Here is a 22,489-nt window from a genome sequence, read left to right on the forward strand (position 1 = left end):
TGAAAACCAGTGAAGACGAGTGGCTAAAGAGTGCATGGGAAGAAGACTAATAAAAGTAGACGAAGACCCAGAAATATACAGGACAGGAGAAAGACAGACAGAACAGAGGACTGGCACAACAAACCAATGCACGGACAATACATGAGACAGACTAAAGAACTAGCCAGCGATGAACACAGGTGGCAATGGCTACAGAGGGGAGAGCTAAAGAAGGAAACTGAAGGAATGATAACAGCGGCACAAGATCAGCCCTAAGAACCAGATATGTTCAAAGAACGATAGATGGAAATAACATCTCTCCCATATGTAGGAAGTGCAATACGAAAAATGAAACCATAAACCACATAGCAAGCGAATGCCCGGCACTTGCACGAACCAGTACGAAAAAGAGGCATGATTCAGTGGCAAAAGCCCTCCACTGGAGCCTGTGCAAGAAACATCAGCTACCTTGTAGTAATAAGTGGTACGAGCACCAACCTGAGGGAGTGATAGAAAACGATCACGCAAAGATCCTCTGGGACTCTGGTATCAGGACGGATAGGGTGATACGTGCAAACAGACCGGACGTGACGTTGATTGACAAAGTCAAGAAGAAAGTATCACTCATTGATGTCGCAATACCATGGGACACCAGAGTTGAAGAGAGAGAGGGAAAAAGGTGGATAAGTATCAAGATCTGATAAGATAAAAAGAAGGATATGGGATATGCCAGTGGAAATTGTACCCATAATCTTAGGAGCACTAGGCACGATCCCAAGATCCCTGAAAAGGAATCTAGAAAAACTAGAGGCTGAAGTAGCTCCGGGCCTCATCAGCAGAAGAGTGTGATCCTAGAAACGGCACACATAGTAAGAAAAGTGATGGACTCCTAAGGAGGCAGGATGCAACCCGGAACCCCACATTATAAATACCCACCCAGTCGAATTGGAGGACTGTGATTATAGAGCAGCCCCAAAAAAAAAAAAAAAAAAAAAAAAAAAAAAAAAAAAAAAAAAAAAAAAAAAAAAAAAAAAAAAAAAAAAATAAAAAAAAAAAAAAAAAAAAACAAGAAAAAAAAAAAAAAAAAAAAAAATAATAATATAAGTTACTACAGTATATCAGTGAAAGGCTATACAAAAAACTACCTAGAGGAGACAAACACCATCCCCCACCAACAGAAAGGCTGCGAGAAGAAGTGTAGGGGCACAAAAGACCAGCTCCTGATAGACAAAATGGTAATGAAGAACAGTAGGAGAAGGAAACCAACCTAAGCATGGCATGGATAGACTATAAGAAAGCCTTCGACATGATACCACACACATGGCTAATAGAATGCCTGAAAATATATGGGGCAGAGAAAAAATACCATCAGCTTCCTCAAAAATACAATGCGCAACTGGAATACAATACTTACAAGCTCTGGAATAAGACTAGCAGAGGTTAATATCAGGAGAGGGATCTTCCAGGGCGACTTACTGTCCCCACTACTCTTCGTAGTAGCCATGATTCCCATGACAAAAAGTACTACAGAAGATGGATGCCGGGTACCAACTCAAGAAAAGAGGCAACAAAATCAACCATCTGATGTTCATGGACGACATCAAGCTGTATGGTAAGAGCATCAAGGAAATAGATACCGCTAATCCAGACGTAAGGATTGTATCTGGGGACATCAGGGATGGAGTTTGGAGTAGAAAAATGCGCCTTAGTCAACATACAAAAAGGCAAAGTAACGAGAACTGAAGGGATCAAGCTACCAGATGGGTGGGAGCAACATCAAACACATAGATGAGACAGGATACAAATACCTGGGAATAATGGAAGGAGGAGATATATACACCAAGAGATGAAGGACACGATCAGGAAAGAATATATGCAGAGACTCAAGGCCATACTCAAGTCAAAACTCAACGCCGGAATAGGAGATAAAAGCCATAAAAACACATGGGCAGTGCCAGTAATCACATACAGCGGCAGGAATAGTGGAATGGACGAAGGCAGAACTCCACAGCATAGATCAGAAAACCAGGAAACAATGACAATACACAAAGCACTACACCCAAGAGCAAATACGGACAGACTATACATAACACGAAAGGAAGGAGGGAGAGGACTACTAAGTATAGAGGACTGCGTCAACATCGAAAACAGAGCACTGAGGCAATATCTGAAAACCAGTGAAGACGAGTGGCTAAAGAGTGCATGGGAAGAAGGACTAATAAAAAGGAGACGAAGACCCATAAATATACAGAGACAGGAGAAAGACAGAAAGAACAGAGGACTGGCACAACAAACCAATGCACGGACAATACATGAGACAGACTAAGGAACTAGCCAGCGATGACAATTGGCAATGGCTACAGAGGGGAGAGCTAAAGAAGGAAACTGAAGGAATGATAACAGCGGCACAAGATCAGCCCTAAGAACCAGATATGTTCAAAGTACGATAGACGGAAATAACATCTCTCCCATATGTAGGAAGTGCAATACGAAAAAATGAAACCATAAACCACATAGCAAGTGAATGCCCGGCACTTGCACAGAACCAGTACAAAAAGAGGCATGATTCAGTGGCAAAAGCCCTCCACTGGAGCCTGTGCAAGAAACATCAGCTACCTTGCAGTAATAAGTGGTACGAGCACCAACCTGAAGGAGTGATAGAAAACGATCAGGCAAAGATCCTCTGGACTATGGTATCAGAACGGATAGGGTGATACGTGCAAACAGACCAGACGTGACGTTCATTGACAAAGTCAAGAAGAAACTCATTGATGTCGCAATACCATGGGATACCAGAGTTGAAGAGAAAGAGAGGGAAAAAATGGATAAGTATCAAGATCTGAAAATAGAAATAAGAAGGATATGGGATATGCCAGTGGAAATCGTACCCATAATCATAGGAGCACTAGGCACGATCCCAAGATACCCTGAAAAGGAATCTAGAAAACTAGAGGCTGAAGTAGCTTCAGGACTCATGCAGAAGAGTGTGATCCAGGAAACGGCACACATAGTAAGAAAAGTGATGGACTCCTAAGGAGGCAGGATGCAACCCGGAACCCCACACTATAAATACCACCCAGTCGAATTGGAGGACTGTGATAGAGCAAAAAAAAAAAAAAAAAAAAAAAAAAAAAAAAAAAACAAAAAAAAAAAAAAAAAAAAAAAAAAAAAAAAAAAAATATATATATATATATATATAAATAATAATAATAATAATAATAAATAATAATAATATAATAATAATAATTAAATAGAAATAACATCTCTCCATATGTAGGGAGTGCAATACGAAAAATGAGACCATAAACCACGTAGCAAGCGAATGTCCGGCACTTTCACAAAATCAGCACAAAAAGGGGCATGATTCAGTGGCAAAAGCCCTCCACTGGAGCCCGTGCAAGAAACATCAGCTACCTTGCAGTAATAAGTGGCACGAACATCAACCTGAAGGAGTTATAGAAAACGATCAGGCAAAGATCCTCTGGGACTATGGTATCAGAACAGATAGGGCGATACGTGCAAATAGACCAGACGTGACGTTGATTGACAAACTCAAGAGGAAAGTATCACTCATTGATGTCGCAATACCATGGGACACCAGAGTTGAAGAGAAAGAGAGGGAAAAAATGGATAAGTATCAAGACCTGAAAATAGAAATAAGAAGGATATGGGATATGCCAGTGGAAATTTGTACCCATAATTATAGGAGCACTAGGCGCGATCCCAAGATCCCTGAAAAGGAATCTGGTATAACTATTGGCTGAAATAGCTCCAGGACTCATGCAGGAGAGTGTGATCCTAGAAACGGCACTCATAGTAAGAAAGTGGACTCCTAAGGAGGCAGGATGCAACCCGGAACCCCACACTATAAATGCCACCCAGTCGAATTGGAGGACTGTGATAGAAAAAAAAATAATAATAACAAAACAAAGTAATGATAAATGTCTGAATAAGTTGGGATTCTTCAAATTTGTAATTTTTTGGTCCTCTTCCTGAAACGGCCCAAAGGTCTGCGACATTTCAGAAACGGATGATTTCAAATTATGACTTATTACAATTCTCAATGACTGACTCAAATATATAAGTCCCAATTCAATTTCCAAGCAGCTGTTGTAGGACCTCTAGAATACCTTAGAGAGTTTGGGCCTAAGGACAAGCGCTGGGAACTGTGAGGTCATTCGGCGGTGAAAGGGAAATTGACAGTAAAGAAGGTCTGAAAGGTGTAACAAGAGGAAAACCTCTCTGTTGGACTATGAATCGATTGTTAGGAGAGGGTGGAAAGTAAGAAGGAAGAAAGAGAATGTGAACGGAAATTCAGTAAAAGGAATGAAAGGGGGTTGCAGCTAGGGGCCGAGGGGAAGCTCCAAAGATCCCAAAGTAATGCCTACAGTTCACCTCATGAGGTGTGCATAGGATCTCTATCACCATCACCAATAGGAAAACCTGAGGTCTTGTCCGAGGAGAGAGAGAGAGAGAGAGAGAGAGAGAGAGAGAGAGAGAGAGAGAGAGAGAGAGAGAGAGAGAGAGAATTTTACTGTCAATGATTCACAATCACCTTTGGAAAGAAATAAAGTCTTAAAAATTGAAGTCACAATTGACCTCCACCTAAATACGTAAGAAAAACAATATCAATTTGTACGTAACAATAGACACATATGTATACCAGTATATATACCGTGTGCACAATCATAGAGACAGACATTTCTACATCTAAATATATAGTAACTGGGAGTATCAAAGATTCTTCGCAATACAATAAAAAAATAAACTTTCTGATATATCCCACTGCTTTGTCATGTTGTCGGGATCTTTAGCAGAGACGACCTGACTTCTAACAACTGACGCCCCGTAAGGAAGCGTTTTCCATTCAGTGCTTGGAGTGCCTACGGGATGCTCTATGAGCAAGAGCCCGTATGTGCTGGCATACAGCCACCTTAATCTCCAACAACAACATACTTGGAGCGCGTTGAATGAAGGGCCGGTTAAATTCCTATAGATTAATATTGTAATTATTATTATTATTATCATTATTATTGTTATAATGTGTAGGGAGCAGACCTTCTTTGATCATTGTTTTGTTGAAAATAAGGGCAGCTTTCAACGAAATATAATCCTCTAGAGGGTCTTTTTATTTCTGATAAATCGTTTTTCTGACCCAGCGAGGCTGTTGATCAGAACCCAATACTCAGATTTGTCAAAGTTGGGATATTCGTCATTCATCGGTATATATTTGGTGAAAAATACTGAATCTATTTTGATTTTATTTTATCTTTGTTACTGGATAACATAGAAAAAAAGCCGGTAACTTCAACGGTCTTTTGGTAGGTATCTTCCGAGACTCCTTCAGGGGCTGTTGCAGAAAAATACCAGAAGATAGCTATCAAGATCCCGTTGAAGTTACCGGGCTTCGTTTCTATGTTATCTGGTAACAAAGATAAAATAAAAGGAAAATAGAATAAGTATTTTCTGATCAGATATTTCAACCGGTGAATGACAAATATCCCAACTTTGACAAATCTGAAGCATTGGATTTCTAATCAACAACCTCGCCGGGTCAGAGAAACGAATGATCAGAACTGGAAAGAATCTGTATAAGATCATTCCACTGAAAGCTGGCATTATTTAATATACATACATAATACATTATATATATATATAAATATATATATATATATATATATATATATATAATATATATATATATATATATATATATATCAATTATCATCAACATCATCATTATCCAAAGATGAAGGTAAACCCTATTCATATGGAACAAGGAGCCCACCTGAGGGGCCAGTGACTAGAAATTCAGTCTTCCAAAGAAGACTGGAAGTGAGTCAGGGGGAAACCATAATACTTTTGCTTGTAGTCCCTCAAAGCATCCCTGAGGGACTTGGACATCTTAACCCGGAGTTCTGGTACCTTTTCTGGCGGTGGCAGGAAGTAGTACTACAAGCAGCACTTCTTTCTGATTTCGTGTGGGTTGTCCTGCTAGATTGTGGAGGACGACGTCCCTCCCTCCCGTCTTCCACACAAGAACTCACAAAGTCTCAGACACTTACTTATCAGTGTCACAGGTGGTGCTCTGACCTACTGCAGTCTGGCTCTGACAAACCCGTTACCCGCTTCCTCCTACCATCGGCGGCATTTCAGCTCAAGTCCTGAGCTCTGGAATGTCTCCTCAACATCTGGGGCAATCCAAGCTCCTCATCTACAAAAAACACTCTCTCTCTCTCTCTCTCTCTCTCTCTCTCTCTCTCTCTCTCTCTCTCTCTCTCAAATACTACATAATATACATCGAGCTACAATGTCCTTTAATATCTAATTCGCTCTACCTCGGAATTAATATATTTTCATATATGCTTAACTGAAGGGGAATTTTTTACACGATAATAGATTTGCCTGGTCCCAGGCGCGAACCCAAGAAGCCATTCAAATCCAGGACGTCAGTGGAAGCTTTTACCTACCCCACCAGTGCGAGAGGCTACAAGTTTATGTCGTCTCTCACCCTCAAATACCTTTCGCGCTCAGGTAATTCGTTGGCTTGGAGACAACATCAACCCACCTCGACTCCGGTAGCGTTGTAGTACTTATGACAGCACGTAGCCATTATAAAGTCATATCACATTAGCGTGATTCATATACGTCCTGGATTTGAATGGCTTCTTGGGTTCGCGCCTGGGACCAGGCAAATCTATTATCGTGTAAAAAATTCCCCTTCGGTTAGGCATATATGAAAATATACTAATTCCGAGGTAGAGCGAATTAGATATTAAAGGAAATTGTAGCTCGATGTATGTATATAAATCACAGTAATGTGATGTGACAATATATATATATATATATATATATATATATATATATATATATATATATATATATATATATATATATATTACTTGACAATGTCTTAGTAAAGACGAAAGCGCCCGTATTTCTGCCTATCATTTCCCTGTGGTATTCGCTTATTATACTCGTGTGTGTGTGTGTATATGTATATATATATATATATATATATATATATATATATATATATATATATATATATATATATATATATATATATATATATGTATATATGTATGTATGTATATATATATATTGTCAGTTATTATGATCCCCTTGGGTGAGTTATTCTCAGGTTTAGTGGATTTCTGCATTAGTAACAATAATTCACATTGTATATGTGTTATTGTTACTAATGCACAAATCCAAATATATGCATATAACAAATTACACACATATACATACATACACATACATACATCATACATATATATATATATATATATATATATATACATGTAATTTATTATATACATATACTTGGATTTATGCATTAGTAACAATAATTCAGGCTGTATACATAAACAATGTGAATTATTGTAACTAATGCAGAAATCCACTAAACCTGAGAATAACTCGCCCAAGGGGATCATAATAATTGACAAATGCATCGTCCCCGACAGGATTCGAACAAGTACCTCTGGCTAAGAAACAATTAATAGTCACACTGCCACGGCAAGGCGATCCAAGTTACTTTCCGAAAGCGGTATTTCAGTCTCCCTGAGGCAGGATGTCGTGTAATGGAATTTTACCTATCTATTAATTTTTTTTTTTTTTTTTTTTTTTGTATAAGTGAGATCTCTTCTTTCTGTAATAATAATAATAATAATAATAATAATAATAATAATAATAATAATAATAATAATAATAATAATAATAATAATAATAAATATTTGTGTCTTAAGGCCTGTCCATACTAGGAAACATTGTTTGCAAACAAAGATTGCGAACAATGTTTGCAAACAGTTTGCAAACAATGTTTCCTCCTGTCCAGACCTCAGTTGTCTGCAGGATGCTTGTCGGTGGAGTAGCCTCTGTATTTACTTGCCTATTTTAATACACTCGAGCAGGAGGAGGAGAAGAAAAAGAAATAGAGATCGTGAGCAAGGATTTAGAAAAAGGAGCCTGTCATGCTGACTTGCTTCTGGCGGAACTGAAAATAGAAACATATATACACAAATACACACACACACACACACACACATATATATATATATATATATATATATATATATATATATAAAATATATATATATTTAATTTAAGTACATATGTGTATGTATACATTGTGCATGTGTATGACACATTATACATGTGTATATTTACATATACACAGAAACACTAAATGTTATTCATTCTGGATGGGAAACAAATATGCGGTAAAAAGTGTTTACAAACTTTATTTGCAAATAATGTTTCCTAGTGTGGACAGGCCTTAAGACATCAACTGCCCCCAACCCCCAATTAAAAAAACGTAACGGAAATTCAAATAGTGCCTTGTGTAAAAGGTGAAGGTCCAGGGAAGACACCTAACCTAGGGGCTGTGAGCACCTTGCTTCATTGCCAAGCGCCAAACCCCACCAACAGTTGAAATATATTTAAGAGACTCTCACAGCACTTAGACTCTACCGATATAAAGGGCAAAGAAGGGCATAGACCGCATACCCAATTCTTCTTTTTAATAGAAAATAACATTTTCAATTATTTCATCTTTTACATACCTATATATGCAATGACATTTATAAAAGAAAAGGTCAAGTTTTGGGAAAAACACCCCCCCCCCCCATAAAAAAAACTGAGAGTACGGGCATGAACTAAAATACAAAGTAAAGCAGTAAGCAGTCAACATGCATTGCTGTCCAAAGCGTCAGTCCCAGCGCAGATGCAATGCAGCAGCACGACTCTACCCTAATACAATTCTGCTGGTAGTTGAATAACTCGCCTCAATTCTAATCCACTGCCTGATTGATCTGTTCATTTATTTTTTCTCTTTTTGGAGAAGTGATCTCTTCTTTTCAATGGAAACCTTCGTGTTCTTTGAAAGATCCTTGAATTTCAAATCAATGGCCCCTCGGGTGGCCTTGTTCCGCGTGGACAGGGTTCCTCTTCTGAGTCATAATGATCAGGAATGAAAATGAATCAAATGACAGAAGCTTATATCCGGATCGGTTGCTTGAACGAGATACCTACCTACCTACCAACCAGCGGCCGTGACAGTTACGTATCTGCATCTCTCATTTAAAGTACGACTACTACATGCCAGCCAGTCAGTCAGTCAGTCGCCTTCTTCCCTCAGACAAATGGCCTTATAAGCATTAGGGCTTTTATATCATTATTTACGTCATAAGTAACCAGCATCAACAGCTGTGAACCGTCAGTCATGGTTATGCATCGGTCTTCATGTTTCTGCTTCTGCTGATGATGATGATGATGAACGCTGCGTCGCCTTTACTCTCGTCAGTTGTTGGTCATTATTATCTGTGGTAATAAACAACCTGGTTCAACGGCTGTAACGCCTAGTTATCGTTAAGCAGCGGTCATTATGACGCTCCTGAACGCTGCGTTTCGTCCCCCCCCCCCCCCCCCCCCCCCCCCCCCCCCCCCCCCCCCCTCTCTCTCTCTCTCTCTCTCTCAGGCAAAGCCACCACCGCGAGCGAGTGGTCCCAACGGCGTCTGACTCGAGGTATTTGGCCTATACACATCCTATGCCTCATTTTTTGAATAGAATAGAATGTAGGATTTAGGCCAAAGGACAAGCGCTGGGACCTACGAGGTCATTTAGCGCTGACAGGGAAGTTAAAGTAAGGTGTAACGGGGGGAAAATCTTGTTTTGGAGTTGATCTCCGAAATAATTGTCATGAGAGGGTGGGAAGTAAGAGGGCATAAAGAGAATATGAACGGAGGTACAGTGAAAGGAATGAAGGGGGTTGCATCTATGGCTCGAATGGACGCTTGTAAAAGCCCCTAAGTCATGCTTACAGTGCATCAAATGCGGTGCAGTGATGGCATTACCCAACTACGGGGATAAATACTACTACAAGAAGGTTCTTTGGATCTATCTGGAATAGAATTGTGCTCGAAAGAAGAAGAGAAGAAGACTGAAGCAGTCAAACATTTCGAGAATTTGTGGAGTCCGACGTCCCTCAAGCAGTCGTTTTTCGTGCCAAGGGAAGCTCTCTCTCTCTCTCTCTCTCTTGGCGCTGTTCCTTCGGCAGATGTGGACGACGTTAGACCTGGATGGAATGACTCGATACTTCATGACCACTAACAACGATTCATCTCTTATTTCAATCATTCATACATATTGTTGTTTATATACATATCTCTTCATTGATCTATTTGTCTCTTTTCCTTTCATGATAACTGATCTTTTTCGTGTGTGTTTACTATCATCTTCTGTAACTTCTTTCAAATGAACACCAAATGCTTTAGAAGGTTCTGGCATTTCAAGTCCATAGTGGCCCCTGTCAGGATGGGCTTCTTGGTCCACATGGAGAGGGTTTAACTTCTGAATAAGAATAACAAGAATGACGATGATACTATAAATGCTCACGCTGGAAAAGGTACACTTGGAATCGTTCTTGCTTCAATCACCTTCCGAGCAAACCCGAATAGTTTTTGCGCTGAAGCCTACACGTCACATTGGCCAGCCCGAAGTTTCTCAGTGGAGTGGAGTGGTGGTGCCGTCAGTGCACCTCACGCGGGGCACTGTAGACATTACCTAAGGGTCTTTGCAGTTTCCCTTCGGCTCCTAGCTGCAACCACTATCATACCCCTCGCTGCCACTCCGGTCTTTTTCTCTTTCTTCCAGCATATATACTTCCCACCCTCTCCCGACAATAGTTTCTCCTCGTGCAACTACTGCGAGGTTGTCCTCCTGTTATTCCTTTCAAACCTTCTTACTGCCAACTGCAGTTTCCACGTCGAATGACCTCATAGGCCCCAGTTCTTGGCCTTTGGCCTCGATTCTATATTAGTTTGCTCAGTCCAAGGTTCACGTTCTGCTATGGCCAGCTGAATAGGTGACGGCTCCCGAGGAAGCCGCGTCGACTGTTCTGAAGGCAGCAGACCCAAGTGTTGCTTTCTCGCATCAACACATTTCTAATATATCTTTGATGGGTAGCATCAGAATACATATGGAGAGAGAGAGAGAGAGAGAGAGAGAGAGAGAGAGAGAGAGAGAGAGAGAGAGAGAGAGACTAACTACGTTGGGCGCGATACAACTGCAGATGCAAGCACTGGTAGTTGAAGCTTTCGTATTGGACCCCACTTGAAATAACAGTACTGGTGGGAACGATCTTGAACAGACCTGAAATGGCGGTACAAGTGGTGCATCTGAGAGAGAGAGAGAGAGAGAGAGAGAGAGAGAGAGAGAGAGAGAGAGAAGAGAGAGAGACTTTATAAAAGGCTAGTCTTATAGTTCGTTCGTGGATGGAGAGCGACTAGATGTAACTTGATGATTCGATGGTCAGTGTTTCGAGTGACACGACGCACAATAACATACATTAACAAGTAAAATTTGCGCAAAAGCTTCTTCGGCGCAATCGAGTTTTCTGTACAATGGCCTGTCCTGTAGCGTTGCCAGACACACGATCATGGCTAGCTTTAACCTTAAATCAAATAAAAACTACTGGGAAAGCTAGAAGGCAGCAATTTGGTTCGCTTGATGATTGGAGGGTGGAAGATCAACGTGCCAATTTGGAGCCCTCTCCCCCCCCCCGTCGTTTTTATGATCTAAGACGGACGGAAAGAAAAAGTGTGGACGGATACACAAACAGCCACCTCGACCGTTTTTTTTTTTCCCCAGAAAACTAAGAATATCATTGAGTATTTGCGAGGAGAGAGATTTTCACGCTGGTCAGACAAACACGTAGTACGTGTAAGTTATATAATTAGCTTTTTTTATATTTCTGCTCTGATTCAAGTACCTATTGATTGTTTGGACGCCGTCATGATTTTCTCTCACGACACACGACATGAATAATAACCATAATGATGCGATGTCATTTTTAAATGCTCACAAAAAGAGAGAAGACGTGATATATACGTGATATATATATATACATACATACATACATATATATATATATATATATATATATATATATATGATATATATATATATATATATATATATTATATATATATTATATATAATATATATATATATATATTATATATATACGTTATATATATATAAGTGATGCACAATAAAGCGTTAGCATTACAAATGAAACCTAAACTTCAAACAAAAGAAAATTGCAAAATACTCGTGAGAAAGACACAAACTGAATATTGAATCATATGAACGTAATTACAGAGAAGCAAAGTGATTTTGGAATGAAAAAAAGTCGAGAAATATAAAAAAAAAATTGCACAATTGCATAAGGAGAGAGAGAGAGAGAGAGAGAGAGAGAGAGAGAGAATGGACTGCACAGGGAAATTTCAGATTATGGAGAAGAAACGCAGCAGCCGCCAGTCTCCAAGAGAAGAAGGAAAACAGGAGGAAATGACCCAATTGGACGAGGCATTCATTAGCCGAGCCCCCCGCCAGAGTAGGGAGGGAGGGAGGGAGGGAGGAATAAGGGAGGGCGGGCGGGCGTCGTGAGTCTTGACCGGGAACAGGACCACCACCAGAGACAAACATCTGGCGGTCTTCTAGTAGCTTGGCCCACCTGGAATCGAAAAGCGCGCAGTCTCCTTCTTCCCGCCGTCACGATCAGACGCCCCGAACTTGATCCCACTCATTCTCGAGTTTCATCATCGAGTGTCTGCCCTCCGGCGGCAGCAGCAGCAGATAACTCGCCTCGTATTCTGATCCACACGTAGCTTTACTGATGCAATTAATGAACGAGGAAGGTGCTTACTTTCAATGAGTGTTCAGTAACTTAAAGCAGTTTTCGACTAGTGCCCAGGATTATCAGTAGATACAATATACTTGTGTGATTGATGCAGTGGAATCTTTAGAAGTCCCTTTCGTATACTAAGACGTCCCCGGAGTGAACTGAAAGACTCACTCACTCACACACTTCAGCAGCCAGGAAGGACCGACAGCAGCATGGCAAAAGGGTGTCAAAGTTAGCCAAGAGAACGCAGAGGTCACTCGAACGCACACACCATCCAAATCACGGCTCTAGGAAGAGAAAATGTCGATGGCTCAAACACCTGCCCTTGCGGGGGGCTGGGGCGGCAGTTTCTTGCCCCTTCACCAGCCCATCATGCAGATGCCCTTTGCTAGACCAAGAGCCATCAGATTAGGGTCAGCTGCTCTGAACAAGAACATTCCTCCCCATCTGGAACAACGATTCACGAAGGAGCAGCTCGAATCCCTGTTCCAACAATTCCCGGCATCATACGCAGCTTTAACAAGCCCCCAGATCCACCACCCGAAGCGGAAGGTGACCACAACATCAGTGGCTCCCACTTCTACAACGACGACAACAACGACAACGACAACTTCCACCACAACCACGACCCCACAACCGTCTATCCTTCCTCGGCGTCGACGACCACAGGGAAAAGACGTCCCCAAGTTCTACTATGGAGGCATAGAAGGAAGGGAAGACTATGGGGTAGGGCCTGCTGAGGATGACGCCGTGGTTCTCCTCGTGGGACTCTTCAATCTGCTCGCCATTGTCGTCTACGCTGCCAGCAAGTTTGTGATGGGAGATCGAGGAGGTCTTTCCGATCGGGTCATCCAGTGGCAGGTGCAGAAGGTTCTAGATGAGCTCGTCATCAAAGTCCACAGTTCACAATACATGGCCAACTTGCTCTCCAGAGCCATGCCCCCCAATGTGGTTAGCCTACAGGAGGGCAGGAGGGTCAGCGGGCAGACAATGAATTCCTGGATAAGTCTCTTGCGAGAAAAGTTGAAGACACTGTCACTACACAACGCCTCCAGCGAGGTGACCGAATGGCTTTCCACAGTGAAAGATCAACTCATGAGGGAAATTGGGTCTTCCCCAGCTGCCATGTCCACAGTGCAGCTTCACCCCCAAATTTACAAGCCTCTGAAGGAAATCTATGTGACATTAACTTCCGAAGACGGCCTCAGGCAGCTCCTCGAATTTGTTACAGACGGGGACGAAACAGGTCGCTCTTTAGATGTCATGAGATCTGGAATCTCTGGATTGCTCACCACACTCAGTCAACTGAAACTAAGTCAAATGCAGTCCATGCTAGCCACTTTAACGGCTCTTGGGCGAGCTCAGCAGAGGATCGACATCATGCCCATGCTCACGGCAGCTATGAGGTCACAGAACTGGTTAGAGGAGGGCTCTTCTGATGTGGAGACAGCGAGGGTTATATCTGAGGGAGACTCATTTGCAGAGACTCTGGCCAAGTATGTTGTGGACTCTTACCGCAGGCCCAAGCAACAGCATCTGAACGAGAACCAGAACGACCAGGAAGACACAGACACCTTCGGAACGCTCTTCGAAAGGGAGCCGGAGGGTCAGGCAGCACCTGAGGAGGATTCTGATGACGAGAGAAGCATCGAAAAACAAGACGAAAGAAGAGAGGAGCAATTCTCCAACAGGAGGCCCCCTTCGCACAGACGTCCCCCATCATCATCATCATCGTTATCCTCCCAGCTGATGAGGCGTCAGGGAACCGTGAGGGACGACAAAACTTCAGCGGGGCCCAAAGGGCACTGGACGGACCGGTGGTTCTCCTTAGTGACGCAACTGTCCCCCGTCGGTCTGGATATCACCACACTCTATGCCAGAGCGAGGGCCAGGCCCCGCTGCCTCAGGGCTCTCCTGTGCAGAGCGAATAATGCGTGGAGGCAGGTCGGCCCCGTTCAGGCGTCCCTCACGCCCTTCACCAGGTAAGACCTCATACGCAGAGTATTTCGCCTTCTCTTTCCCAAAATGGAAAAGGATAATGCATTTAAAATATTGACCATGTGAATAGTTCATAAGGTATGAGAGAGAGAGAGAGAGAGAGAGAGAGAGAGAGAGAGAGAGAGAGATAGAGAGAGAGAGACTCAATTATTGGTGTCACACATACATACATAGTGTGTCTGGTACCTTTAAACGACAAAAGCAGAAATATTTCCTAATTCTCATCCTTAAGTCAAACACCAAAATGTAATTCCGTACTCACCAACTTTACTGGAAAATGCAGACATCATAATTACCTGTAGAAGAAAAAAATGGAAACCATTAGTGTATTTCATACATTTCGAAGCTTCCCTGAAACAATCCTACAAATTCCTTCATTATAAAAAGAGTCATTTCCCGTTTCCAATGACCCAAAGAATCTTTGCTGTCTCGATTTCCTTGGAATAACAGACTTCTAATACGAAAGCCCTTTCCCCCTCTTGTCATGTAGGATTTTACGACCAAATTCAGTCGGCGCAGACAACTTAACTCAAGATCATAGACACGTTGGAATATACTATACAGAGTTGAGGCCAACGGCCAAGAGCTGGCTTCTTTGAGGTCATTCAGCGCTGCAATAGAAATTGAGAGGAAAGGAGGTTTGAAAGGTGTAACAGGAGGAACACCTCAAAGCAGTTGCACTATGAATCAACTGTCAGGAGAGGATGGAAAGTAAGATAGGAGAAAGAGAATATGAACGGAGGTACAGTCAAAGGAATGGGGTCGAAGGGATGCTGCAATGAACCTTAAGTAATGCCTACAGTGCACCTCGTGAGATGCACTGACCTCACTACTCCCCTTACGGGCCATAAAGAACTGTCGCCCAAAACATTTTTTTTTTAAAACGGTACACGAAATTCTCCTCACTCTCATGATATTCCCTAGCTGTCAAAAACTCCATTCTCACCCAAAAAGTCTCCCTTCACCTGTGAACACACCCACGAAAAAAAAAAAAAAAAAAAAAAAACACACACACACAAGGCAGCCTTTACCTACCGCACCTGACACACAGACAGAGAGGGAGAGAGCGCGCAAGGCTTGTGTTCCCATATGTGCCGCATTAACTGTTAACAGTTTGTTGTTCTGCTAAATACGGAAACCGCAGCAGTCTCCTCCACAGAAAACACACTGACACACGCATTACTCTCACGTGCTACAGGAAATAAACAACATATTAATAGGTGTTAGTGGCTTCTCCATGCAGGATATCTGTAGTTGGTGGCAGTGTTGATAGTGCCTGCTTGTTTTCTTAATTAGTTAGTAATGGAAAGGAACAAAAGGCCCTTTAGAAAACACTGGTTCAAAGCCAAGTACTCTATTTCGGTGGACTCACTTCCTCCCTTACTTGATAAGGGTGGAAGTGAGTCCAGAGTGCTTAGCTTTAAACCAGCGTTTTCTAAAGGGCCTTCTTTCTATACTTGAGAAGTCTCCTGTTTTAACAGGAGGATTTATTGAACACGTCCGAACGTGCCAGAAAAACAAATCCAGTATTGTTCCAGCTCTACAATAGACAAGTCAGTGAGCGAGTTCCTTTTTATCCATTCATGCTTTCAAACCAGAGCCAAACCATGGCATAACTGACGACAAGCTGATTTCGGAATGCAATGTCAAATTTCGGCCAACGGGATACTGAGTCAAAAAAGGTTGAAAGGTGCGACAGGAGGAAACCGCAGAGTAGTTGCACTAAGAATCAACTGTTAGGAAAGGGTGGACGGTATGACGGAGAAAAAAGAATATGAACGGAGGTACAGTCAAAGAATTCAATGGGTTGCTAGTAGGGGCGGAATGGACGCTGCTAAGAACCGTTAAATAATGCCTACAGTGCTCCGCGTGAGGTGCAATACAAAAATGAAGTGAATGCTTCAGTTCCAGGTCATCTGAGAGACTAACCCACCAAATAAGAACACGTGACAAAACAAAAACAAGGAAGGGCATGGCAGACGTCAGATGGACTTCTGGCGCCTCGGGAAACCTTCCCTTCAAATGCTGACAGAGTTTACCAAACTTCACACGTCCGAATACAGGGACATACACTCATACAGGAGACACATCTACACGTACATATGCCACTAACGAGTCATGTTCCACCCACGTCAATCAGCTGTGGGCTGCTTCTAACTGGAAATGAAACGACGTCAGGTGCTTTCAACCTTGTCACCTCAAGCAAACATCTCCTCTTGGTCAATGAAGACGCTAAAAGGTCAACCTTTATTCTGTCAATTGTGTTCCAGGGACTTCTTCCTCTCGCGCACTTAACTGATGAATGAAGGAGTACTGCTTTCCTTGGAGATCTGTTCGGGCAACTTTGCCATTTCCTTTCGGTTTTACCGATTGTCTATTCATTTTAACTGTCTATCAATAGAGTGGCAATGTTGGCATGTTTGAAAGGACCTCTAAATATCGTCACCAGAAGACTTGGCTGAACTGAAAGACCGGCATTGGTTCCCTTCTAGCAATAAACAAGTATGATCAGTGGAATGAAAACGCTTCTTCAAAATCACCTATCACTCGTACAGTTCAGTTCCAAAACACACACACACATGACAGAAGTACCGACTGCTTTCGAAAACTTTAGACTCTCAATCGATCCCTTCAGAAGGTATAAAACCATTTATCTTCCAAACATGAGACAGATCTTGTGCAAAATAGAATATAAAGGATGTTTTTCAATGTGTAACAGGAGGAAATCTCGCAGTTGCAATAGGAATTTTTTTTTTTTAGAGAGGTGGAAAGTAAGATGGAAGAAAGAGAATATGAACGGAGATACAGTAGAAGGAATGAAAGGGGTTGCAGCTAGGAGCCGAAGGGACGCTGCAAAGACCCTAAGTCATGACAGCACTACCCCCTACGGAATGAGAGATCTAACGCATGAAAAACCGGAACGAAGCATCATGCCCCACATTTTTGTTGCCACCAAAAGCGATGAACTAGAACCCTTGATGTTATCACTCGACACCTGTGCAACATATGTTGCAGGAAAATTCATTGGAAACGATTCTCGTCAAACAACTGTAGTAATGCAGAAAGATCGAATTATATATGAGAAAATGGCCAACTTATTTATTGCATGCAAGTTTCACGTGACATATATTTGTTATGTTTTTTTTTATTTTTTTTAAATCGGAACACAGTATCTAGGTCACACACTGAGACTTCAGCCGTCATCACATAAATCTTTGATTTGGCAGATGCATCCAACCGGTCATTAAGCAACAAGCTTTATCTCTCTCTCTCTCTCTCTCTCTCTCTCTCTCTCTCATAAGCACGTAATCTGTACAGCACAAAAATATCTATGTACACATCCGCATAAATGTATGGCTGTATCTCTGATCAAATGAAAATGCAGGGTACTGTCAAGGAAAACGCTGCAATAGATTCTCATGATGGGCAAATGCCCATGAAATTTCCAGCGAGGAACCCACCCCACAACCTCCCCACCAACCCACACCGGCAGTCTTCCATAGAACCAGAATCTGGCACTCTGCGAAAAAACAAGAAGTTTCCAAAAATTACAGCAACGTTCAATCGTTCACTCTTCCATATCCATGAACAACACTGAAGCCAGTGAGACTGAATACACGACTCTCGTTGGATGGCGGTGTTTTTTAGCTTTTCCCTAAGAAAACGAGAATGTGGGTATGTGTGTGTGCAGAAGGTCAGTACCAAGTGCCTTCTACTTTATTCAGCCATTTGTGGCCCGACGATGCCCGAATTAAGGAGAAGGACCTTGGTTCTGACCTGCCTATGATTTCCTGTGGTATTCGCTTATATAATGGAGTCATGTGCATCTACTGTGATTTTTCAAGCGCGCGCCACACACACACACACAAATAAGTTCAGAAAGGATGACAGTACAGAGTTTGATAAGGAAGCAGTAAGGAGACAGTTGATGAGAAACAAGACCATTTTCTAGTTGGGGTACTAAGGTCAGTTCGCAGGGGGGGGGGGGGGGGGGGGGGGGGAGGGGGGGGGGGGGGGGGGGGGGTTGTGCATGCTGATGATGGCGAGAAGAGAGAGCATAAGCAGCGAGTGGTGGGATGATGATATGACAAATTCATCAAGAAGAGAGTGGAGGAAGAAAAAAAGAAAAAAAAAATTGTAATGTGTAGCTCCTGAGAGCAATGTGTATTTCTATGATGGAACTAAATGCGTTTAGTGTATGGAAGGAAAGCTGACTAGTTTTGTGTGGAAAAAATGGATTTGAAACAATGGTCAGTTCTGCCTCAGTGGCCAACCAATATCTTTATAAATGATACGAATTTGATTTGATTTATATAGATTTTTGGCATCATGCCAAGCACTGGGGCAACTGAGGCCGTTCAATGCTAAGGAAATTGACAGTGAAAGGTTTGAAAGGTGTAACAGGAGGAAAACCTCAAAGCAGTTGCACTATGAATCAATTGTTATGAGAGGGTGGAGAGTAAGATGGAAGAAGACAACATGAACGGAAGTACAGTAAAAGAAAGGAATGAAATAGTTGCCACTAGGAGCCGAAGGGACGCTGCAAAGAACCTTAAGTAATGCCTACATTGCACCGAATGAGGTGCACTGACGGCACTAACCCCCTTACGGGGATAAATGATACGGAGAGTCATAGAAAATAGAAAGTAAATTCGGTGTAAATACACAGTTATGGGATAGGAATCAGATGAGTCCCAGAGATTGTGTGTAGCGAGTTCTGCTTGTAAACGATACAGCACTGACTAGGGACAAAGAAGCAAACCAGCTGTCGAAGAATTTGAAACCGTTGAAAGAGTCTGCAAGAGGAGACTCTGAGAGGAAATCTCAACAAGTGGGAAGGTGAATGGGAACCAGGAACACGGAACCAAGAATGTTAACATGGAGAGTGGAAGAACGGAAGCAGTATACTGTTATGTGCACTTCAGAGTAACTATTTTGAATAATGGTATGATGCAAGCGGCGACTCACAGTTGAAGGATGTGTGGAAAACACTAAGAGGAAATGCATGAAAGGATCGTTGAGCCAACTCTCCTGCATGGAACTGAAGTGTGGAAGTAGATGAGACAGAAAGAATATGAATGGGACATTTCGAGTTGAACTGTTTATGCTGTACAAGTGGTTCGAGGGAGTGGGCGGGGAGAGGGAGGGTTAGAGTAGTGGAAGAACGGGTCAGTGTGTTCCGAGAAGGTTTAGTCCAATGAAGAGAACGGATGATGATGCGCTGGTGAAATTCTATGAGAATGGAGGAGCGGGGCACCTAGAAAGAAAAGCTTGGGTAGATTGCGAGTCAGTGTTACTGAGTTACTTTGAGGGGGAAGTGGGGGAGCCTCTTCTCTTCATCCAGGAAGTGTCAGCGTTCGTTCACACAACAGTTTCGTTTGTGGGATTCGGTGCACTGCTGATGACAAGAATTGCACTGGTTGGGAAGGAAGACAGATCCAGAGGATGTAAAGGTGGAATCAGGAGAGAACCCCACAGTTACACTCAAAATATTAGAATTCAATATGGAATTTAGGTCGAAGGCCAAACACTGAGACGGATGAGGTTACTCACCACTTAAACGGAGACTGACAGTAAAAAGGTTAATAAAAGGTGTAACAGGAGGAAAACCTCAACGTGTTAGGAAAGGGCGGGGGGGGGGGGGGGGGGGGGGGATGGGGGGGGGGGGGGGGGTGGGGGGTAATGGGGGGGGGGGGGGGGGGGGGGGGGGGGGGGGGGGGGGGAAGAATAATAAGACGCTCTAAGATGTTAATGCCTACCGTAAACCACATGTGGCGCACCGACGCGACGGCGCTGTCCCCATACGAGGGAGGGACAGTACGAAGATGATACGAAATGTGGTAGTGATGGAATAAACAGAGACAAAAGCCTCATCCGGGAAAGAAACGGTTAAAAGGAGCAACTTTCCAGGTGGAAGAAGACATTTCTGTACACGATTCAAAATGGGGAGCATGAATTTCCGTGCTGATTATGTATTCACTACTACCTTTCGTTAACAAGATTATAACTGTCATAGTTTCGAACGTAAAGATGTAGATTTAGAATAAAACACATACTGTACCAACCAACTAACTTAAAAATAATCTATATTATCGAACAAGGATACACCAATACTCTTCAGACATAGCAATGCATTACTTGAACTCTTACTCAAATTCATGAAACAAAATAATACTACTAATTCTTTAAACAAAGGTAGATCCATCTCCATGACTACACACATATATTATATATATATATATATATATATATATAGATATATATATATATATATATATATATATATATATAATATATATATAGTATATATATATTATTATATATATATATATATTATATATTATATATATATATATATATATATATATATATATATATATATATATATATATAGATATATATATATATATATATATATATATAAATATATATATATATATATATATATATATATATATATATATAATATATATATATATATATATATATATATATATAGATATATAAAGATAATATAACTGATATATAATATATATACTATATATATAACTATATATATATATATATAAATATATATATATTATATATATATATATATATATAATATATATATATATATATATATATGTATATATATATATAAATATATATATATATATATATATATATATATATAAATATATATATATATATATATATATATATAAATATATATATACATATAATATATATCTATATATATATATAGTTTATGTATATATAGTAATATTTATATATATATATATATATATATATATATATATATATATATATATATATATATATATATAATATATATAATATATATATATATATATATAATATATATCATATATATAATATATATTTTATGTATATAGAGTATATATTTATATATATATATACATATATCATATATATATATATATATATATATATATATATATATATAAATATATAGTATATATAGATATATATATATATATATATATATATATATATATAAATATATATATATATAATATATATCTATATATATAATATATATTTATGTATATATAGTATATATATATATATATAATATATATATATAATATATATATATATAGTATATATAATATATATATATATATATATATATATATAAATATATATATATATATATATATATATATATATATATATATAATATATATATATATAGTATATATTATGTATATATGTATATATTTATGTATATATATATATATATATATATTATATATATATATACTATATATATAGTATAGTATATATACTATATAGATATATATATATATATATATATATATATATATATATATATATATATATATATAATGTGTGCCCATTCGCACTTAGAATCATGGATGACTCCAGTGTGTAGAACACTTCCACTACATTAGCTGCTTCACACACCTGAAAAGGCTCATCAGTAATATGTTGAACCTCCCTTAGGGGGATAGTACCGTCAGTGCACCTCAATCGGTGCAATGTAGGCATTACTTCAGGTTGTCTTCAGCGTCCCTTCGACCCCTAGCTGCAACTACTGTCATTCATTTTATTGTACCTGCGTTCATGTTCTCTGCCTTCCACCTTACTGTCCATCCTCTCCTAACGATTGTTTCACAGTGCAACTGCGAAGTTTTCCTCCTGCAACACCTTTCAAACCTTTAACTGTCAATTTCCGTTTCAGCGCTGAATGGCCTTAGTTGCCCCAGTGCTTGGCAAAGTGCCAAAAATCTATATAAATCGAATCAAAATATGTTGAACCCCTGAAC

The 22,489-nt window shown here is 40.4% G+C and overlaps 2 protein-coding genes across 8 annotated transcripts in view; one reads left to right on the forward strand and one right to left on the reverse strand.

Moving 5' to 3' along the window:
* Positions 1–22,489, reverse strand: part of LOC135213207 (cyclin-I-like) — a 364,491-nt gene that overhangs the window by 58,258 nt on the left and 283,744 nt on the right. The window lies entirely within an intron of this gene.
* Positions 12,515–22,489, forward strand: part of LOC135213206 (uncharacterized) — a 31,473-nt gene continuing 21,498 nt past the window's right edge. Inside the window, exon 1 of the mRNA XM_064247180.1 lies at positions 12,515–14,656. Within this exon, the coding sequence (XP_064103250.1) occupies positions 12,975–14,656 (1,682 nt within the window). The 5' untranslated portion in view covers positions 12,515–12,974. The remainder of the gene's footprint in view (positions 14,657–22,489) is intronic.

This window comes from Macrobrachium nipponense, chromosome 42 (assembly GCF_015104395.2).
Source record: "Macrobrachium nipponense isolate FS-2020 chromosome 42, ASM1510439v2, whole genome shotgun sequence".
Lineage (NCBI taxonomy): Eukaryota > Metazoa > Arthropoda > Malacostraca > Decapoda > Palaemonidae > Macrobrachium > Macrobrachium nipponense.